At 49.7% G+C, this 7503-nt stretch overlaps 1 protein-coding gene across 2 annotated transcripts in view; it reads right to left on the bottom strand.

Moving 5' to 3' along the window:
• Positions 1–7497, bottom strand: part of SERINC2 (serine incorporator 2) — an 18310-nt gene extending 10813 nt beyond the window's left edge. The window contains exons 1-2 of one of the 2 annotated variants that reach the window (XM_011357808.2): positions 7413–7497; positions 15–176 (exon numbers count right to left, since the gene is read on the bottom strand). In XM_011357808.2, the coding sequence (XP_011356110.1) occupies positions 15–176; positions 7413–7451 (201 nt within the window). In that variant the 5' untranslated portion in view covers positions 7452–7497. Of the gene's footprint in view, positions 1–14; positions 177–4247; positions 4592–7412 lie in introns of those variants that run through there. The other variant, XM_023529262.1, reaches the window with a different exon arrangement.
• Between the last annotated feature and the right edge of the window lie 6 nt (positions 7498–7503).

Below are 7503 nucleotides of genomic sequence, written 5' to 3'. Positions count from 1 at the left end.
GAAGGGATACTCACCTTGTAGAGCTGACTCTCTACTCCAGGACTCAGCATGATGATGGACACCAGCACCCCCAGGAAGAGGAAGACCGTGAAGATGAGGCGGCTGATGGTGGAGTTTCGGGTGGAGGGGCAGCAGCCACACAGGATGCAGGGGGCAGAGCCACAGAGGCAGGACGCCTGTGGGGAGGGGAGGGATGGCACCCTTACCCTCTGCCTCCTCTCCCCTTCCATGCCCAAGCACACAGCACCCACCACTTCCCCTTCCATGCCTCCAAATCCGCACCCAGCCCACCTATACCACACAAGACAAATGTGATCATACTTAATTTTCAAGCCGAAGAGGGAGGAGGAGGAAACCAAGCCTCGATGAGGCTGGGTCACACAGGGTCACACAGCCAGCAAACAACAGTACCCAGATCAAACCTGGATTTGTCTCAGGTGTTACCATGGACTTGGAGAGAGAGAGCTGGGTCACAGTTTCTTAGGGAGAAGCAGAATAGTTTAAAAAAAAAAAATTCAGAAGGCCAGCTCCATCACTGATTAGCTGTATGACCTTATATAATTCATTCAAGCTCTCTGAACCTCAGTTTTCTCTTCCATAAAACAGGAATCATAAGGGTACCTACTTCTCGCATAGCAGTGGTAAGAATGAAATAGAAGATTTAAACTATAACCTCCTCAGACTCCCTTTCCTCTTCCCTGCTCATTTTTCTCCATAGGACTTATTATCATCTGATAAGATTTATATTTATTTACGTTTGTCTGCCTCCCATGTCTAGCATGTAAGCTCCCCCAGGGCAGGAATTTTTGTTTGTTTTGCTCACTGTGGTATTCCCAGATACTGGAACAGTGCCTGGCACATAGTAGGAGCTCAGTGACTATCTGCTGAGTGAATGTAAAGTGTTTGGGCACAGTTGAGACCTCAGGAAACAGCAAGCACATGATAAATGCCTATTGAATGATAGAATGAAGAATTGTGAATGGCTGAGATTCCCTGCTCTGGGGATGGGCAGGTTTGGGACAACAGTGAGGGATAACAGTGGCACTCTAACCCTTCCCCTGTCCAGGCTCCTCTGCCCAAGCTCCTGTAAGTCCCTTCCCTCCTTGGGGTCGGCTGAAATCATCGCCACATCATTCATAGCTGGTGTCCTGAAATGAGCCTTACCCCTCAGGGAGGCAGGTCTACAGCCCAGGCTTTGAGGAATTGGGCCCACACCCAGATATGTCTGGTAAACTGTTTATCTTTCCTGAAACAGCATCAACTTCTCACCCAAGTATTTAAGAGTCTGGAGAGCAAGAAAGACACAGGTCTCACCTCGTCGAGCTTCCAAGGGCAGCGAAAGACACTCAACAAATCATTACGCCCGTCACGGTAAATGCTAGGAAGAAAAAGCGTGTGCTGCCATGGGAGTGACTGACGGGGGCCTGGCTTAGACCGGGGCTGGCACATCGCTTTCTTGAAGGAGTGACATTGAAGCTGAGCACTGAAGAATGAGGATGCACTCTTCTGACCAAGGGGGGAAAAAGTGTTCCAGACAGAGAGGAGGTTCTGGGGTGGGCAGAAGCTGGGCGTTAGAGGAATGGTTTAAAGGTCCTCATGACCAAAGCTTTATGCCAGGCAGTGATCGGTAAACGGCAAGGTCGGCCATGCTGGCAGGGCCTGACAGTTACGTGTAGGACCCTACTGTTCGTCCTAATAGCAAGGGGCATCCACTCGGGTTTGAAGCCAGGAGGGACCAAAACAGCCTCATGCTGCATGATTGGCTTTGTGGAGAACAGGCTGAAAGGGTCCCTTGCTCTTCTGAGACCCCGCACCCCTCTGGATTCGTCACAAGGCACACAGCACATTCTGCTTGAGGTGTAGCTGCCTTCCCATCCCACCCCCTCACTTCTCTTCCAGACTAGAAGTGCCCCTAGAAATGTTCCTTCTCTCTCACTCACAAAACCAAGGACATGGATGCTAAATGAAATGCTTGCAGAATGAAATTCTCCCTCATGGTCCAAAGCATAAGAGTCCACCCGTCTAGCAACTTGTGGTTGCATCTTGTAGGCTCCACCCCAAGACCTGACTCCTATCCATGACAACCTTTTGGGGGTGAGCAGATAAGTAAATGCCAAAAAAAAGTGGTTTGTAAACAATACAGAGCATTCTGGTTATCAGACAGAGCAAGCTATCAGTCCCATTTTAAAGAAGAGGAAACCGAGATCAGAGAGGTTAAGAAACTTGCCAGAAGTTACACAGCAAGTAGACAGCAGTGCTGAGAATCAAATAATAATAGTGATAGCTTCCCTTGATGAAGAGTCACTCAGTCCCAGGCACTGTGATAAGCACCTTATCCACATTAAGCCTCACTGACACTATGAAGTAAGTGTGTTGTAACTTCCCATTTACAAATGGGGAAACAGACTCAGAGAGGCGACATGACCAAGGTGCCACAGCAAATCAGCTGAGGAGCTGGGATTCAGCTCAGGTCTGTGTGCACCAAGTGCCAGCTAACTCATTGATGGCAGCCTGGTTTAATTTCAAAACACACCGTTGATGAAAACAATGCCTCCGATTCCAGAGAAAACCAAGGAATACCAACAGACACTGACCTCAGGAACCATATGCCCAGTGCCCAGGGCAGGGCCCAGCTCTGACCTGTTACTGTTTCAATTTGAGACGCAAGAAAAGATGCTGCAGTCAGGGAACCTGGCTTTTCCATTCACTTGGATTCTTGGAGATCAAAATCCGGGTGTTCCTGATACTCGAAACCTCAGGATTTCCAAGGGCCTGGCCCATAGCCAGAGACACCAGGTATGGGACAGAAAAACGTACACCAGCCCTCAGCTGCTTCCAGAGCATCTCATCCTCAGGATCATTCACACATTCTGACCCAGTCCCTCCACCTCTAGGGATCTCTCTCCTACAAGAACCTCCTCCTACAGAAGGACCAGCCTGTTGGAGAAAGGGCAGACACGTGTGCACACGTACACTCAGAAGTCCATCGTGGCACTGTTCATACCAGGAAAATAATAGAGGGGAAATGAAAATAAATGCCCAGCGATACGTCATAGTACTCCCTAAGAGAGAGCTCTCTGCCGAAGAAAGCAGACGTGGAGGTAACACTTAAAAGGGTACATGTAACTAATTATAATAAAATTATACCCCAATACAATTGATTTTACTATTTAAAAATAAACATTTTCAATTAATGAAAGAAATTAAAATAGGCACCAAACTTAGGTTTTATGAGCTTATTTGAATCTCAAGAGACTGCAAATGACCTAAATTCCCAGGGGCAGTGGTAGCCCATTTATTCAATGGATGTTATAGAGGCAGGAAAGAAGCAAGTTACTAGCTTACAGAGCAATATGAACTAATGCTTATGATGCAATGTGAAAGGCCAAGGCGGACTATAAAACTTCCTGCACTAAGATTACAACCCCCACCAAATGCACTCGGGGGAAAGGCAGCAATAGAAAAGCAACGGAACAACACTGAGAGTGGCTGAATCATAGCACCAGCCAGGTTCTCGGAATAGAGAACTCAGAATGCAGGAAGCCCTGGGTCTGAGAGTCTTTTCGTTGCAATATTTCCTTGGCAGTCAACCGGTCCAGCTCCTCTCTATGAGGAGTTACAGGAAGGCAGCCGGCCGCCCTCTGCTGCTTGTACACCACCAATGACAAGGAGCTCACTACCTCCCAAGGCAAGCTAGATAGCTCTGGAGATGTGCATGGTTTGGTGTGGAAGAAACACAGAATGGTCACAGAATGGAAGACAGATCAAGGGAGTGGAGTGCAGTATCTCTGGGAACAGGGGGAGAGAGTCAGGGGTTGTTTTCAGTAAACCAGAGAACTGACATCAAGGAAAAGTCAGATTCTCAAATTCTCATTGTGTGCTTAGCTGATAATACTTCTGACAATATTATTCTTTGAGACTGATATCATTAGGGTTGGATTGTTTTCTATCTATCTGTCGATCGATCTATCTATCTATCTATCTATGTAACCATATTATATTTCTCTATCTATTTATCTATCTAACCATATTATATTTCCTAAAATAAATTACAAGGTCCTTGAAGGCTAAAAAGAAGTTAAAATAGTAAATTTTATGTTATATCTATTTTGCCACCATTAAACAAACAAACAAAAAACTGGTCCCAGCAAGGACGAGAGGCACCTTGCAGACTTCATGAACAGCATCTCATGTGGCTAAGCCAGACTACAACTAGACAAAACACAGGAGAGAAGAGGTCAGCTTACACAACTCAAGCACACGGAATTCCTCCACGCAGTCTTGAAAACAGAGAGCCTATAGTCTTGGATCTATAGTCTTGATCTTAGACAAGTCTCTTTTCTTCTCTATGGGACACAGTTTCTTCACCCATCAAATGGGTTCCTGGGCAGGACAATAAAGTGGCTCAGAGCCCTGGCTCTACAGTCAGACAGCCCTGGGTTCCACTGGCTTCACCACTTCCTAGAATGTGGTCTAGAGCAATTTACTACTCTAGGGTGTTTATGGAGTGGCCGCTGCATGCCAGCTTCATGCTAAAGATGTTGGCATGCTCTTCTCAGTCTCATTTAATCTTTGCAACGTACTGAACAGCAGGTACCACTGTTCTCTCCACTTTACAGACAAGGAGAGAGGGGAAGGGACTGTCCACAGTCACACAGCTAAGAGGCCAAGCCAGGATCTGAGTCCAACCATTCTGACCCGAAGGCCTTTCACGCTCCCTCAAATGTTGAAGGCCCTCCCTGAATATCTGCTGATCATCCAGCTCATAATGTTGCTTGCCTGGTGATTCTCATTCCCTGTGGGTCCATCTTATTTCTCCCAGGAATCACCTTCAGCCCAGTGCTAATGCTTACAGAGAGAGCCACGATGGGCAGATGCAAACGTGTCACACTTGGAGAGGTACAGAACTCTTCCCCACCAACCCTAAGGATGCCTGGAAACCCCCTATAAGAACTTCACCCCTATGGGTCAAATCTCCATTGAAACAGGTTGTTATTGGTATCCAGTAGCATCCACTGCATCACTTAATACTGTGTGGCTGTGGGGAAATCATCTTCCTTCTCTGATACAGTTTTCTCATCTGTGAAATGAGAATAATATTAACTGTGTCATTGGGGTCATTGTGAGGCTTAAATGAAAGGACATATGTAAAATGCTCACTACAGTGCTGGGCCTGTGCCACCACTGGACAGCTCTGAGCAGTGAGTGCTGGGCCTATAGTAAGGACGCAGTAAATGATGGCTATTGTTGGTACCATTATCTATAAAATAGGATGACTATGTCACAGGGCTGAGGGGGGAACTAATGAAATGGCACGGGTGAAGGGCTCAGCACAGCACCTGGCATGCAGTAAGTGTTAAGTAAATGTTAGAGGTCAGAACCTCAAAGGGAGGCCACTGAAAGGAGGTCCTTTGTAGATATTAGATACTCAATATGTGAAACTATCAATTCTACCCTGAGCCAGCCCTGTCCCTCAGGCCCCCAGGATGTGGGGAAGGGAGGGAAGGTGTGTGAAGAGCCCTGGACCAGAAATCAGATTTTAATTCTGACTGTGCAATTCACCATCCTTTCACTGTGCAACCTTAGGCAAGTCAGCTAACCTCTCTGGGCTGCAGTTTTCTCATCTGTAAACCAAGGGTTTGGGCAGGCCTGTCAGGTGCTTTCTAGTCTCAGCCTGGTAGGATTCTATGACTCAGAGACCAGTACTTGGCTCCAGAGGAAACTCTCCACCCACCTTTCCAAGATGATAACCGGAGCTCCTATTTCCAGCACGTACTATACGCCAGTGATTGAGTAGGGCACTTTTTAATCTTCCCAAAAGCATTATGAGGAAGGCAGATGGGGAGACAGAGGCATGGGGGATTGGCAGGTCTCTCCTCAATACCTCCCACACCCAGGTCAATCCAGCCAGATGGAAGTCTGGTCAATTCTTGAAGTTTTCCCTCCCCCACCAGGAAGCAAATGCTTCCTGGCCAGAGACCCAGCCCAAACCTGATTTCATTGGGGAGAGATCTCAGGAACCAGCTCTTGATCCCTCCTCCTGCACACACACACACACACACACACACACACACACACACACACACACGCTACAGACGGGAAAATGGAGACCCAGAGAGGACAAGAGACTGTCCAGGGACCCACGCTACAGCCTTTCTGTACAGATATCATTCTCAGAAAATAGCTGTAAAGTAAATATCTGGATCCCCCAGCTTCCACCCCTACACCCCCATCCTAACACACACACACACACACACACACACACACACACACACACGCACACACACGAACAAAGAAAAGCAAGTCCTAAGATTCAGCAACCACCAGACCTCCCTCTTCCTCTCTGCTCCTCTTTGTGTGGGCCAGAGGGGGAGGAGGCTGCCTGAATGAACCTCAGATTTAATGAGGGGAAAAGGGATAGGAGAAGGGGCCTCCTAGCTGGGGTCTGGCTGAAGCTCCTCCCCTATTCTGGCTGCAGCCCCAAAACAGAGGCTGGCTTCCCCCCCAAGTCCCTGAGCCCAGGAGACCAGGGTACTTCTTAGCGCCCCACCCCCCACCCCCGGAACCTTTTTTAATTCTTCCAACCCAGAGTTGGGTCCACGAGGTGGTGGCAACACGCATGGACCTCACTGAAGTGCGTCTTAGAAAGGCAGACAGGGGCTTCCTCCCTACTCCCCATTTCAGCTCTGGGGCATAGAGGGGAAGGGTCTGGGGCTCCTTGGAGAAGTGCCCAGGAGTTAGCCTGAGCCAGACTGAATGAGGCAGAGACAAGGATGCAGAGAGACAGATAGAATGAACGAGCGGACAGACGGGCAGACACCGAACTGTAGCAACAGACAATGACGGAGAATCCACGGAAGGACAAAGGTAGACAAGCAAACGGACAGAGACAGATGTCAGACAAATACAAATGGACTAACTGAGGCAGACAGACAGGAACAGAGTGACGGACAGATCGACAGAGGGACAGAGAGGGGCCCACGGCAGAGAGGGACAGAGGCCAAGCACGCTACACAAAGAGTCAGAGCGTCCGGCAGAGAGAAAGGCGCACCGCGAGAACCGCTCCAAGTTGGACGAGGTGGGGCCGCAGCGCCCACCCACAACCGAGGCTCTGGGCCTCAGTCTCCCCAATTCCCGGGAGGGGCCCCCGCCGAGTGCACTCCCCTCCCCCGCCCCGGCGCGCCCCAACCCCTCCCCCGCAGTAACCTGAGCCCAGGACAGCAGCTGTCCCCGGCGCCAGAGGGCGCGGGCTGGGGGTGGGGGGTTCCGAGTGACAGGGGGACCAAGGAGCGAGGAGCGGGGTGCGGGCCCAGAAAGACAAATTCGGAGGAAGGAAAAAGAAGAAACTAGAGGAAGAAGACAGGACAAAAGTGAGCAGGCGGCGAGCAGCAGGCGCCGGAGTGGGGACTCACGCAGCTGAGCAGAGAGCAGGCGCCCAGGCAGGCCCCCATGGCGGCAGCGGCGCCGGCTCCCGGCGCGGGGCGCGGCAGAGGGGTGCGGGCC

This window comes from Pteropus vampyrus, unplaced genomic scaffold, assembly GCF_000151845.1.
Source record: "Pteropus vampyrus isolate Shadow unplaced genomic scaffold, Pvam_2.0 Scaffold36, whole genome shotgun sequence".
NCBI classification, from domain to species: Eukaryota; Metazoa; Chordata; class Mammalia; order Chiroptera; family Pteropodidae; genus Pteropus; species Pteropus vampyrus.
The sequence above is the reverse complement of the archived record's forward strand: the minus strand, read 5'-3'. Positions and strand labels throughout refer to the sequence as shown.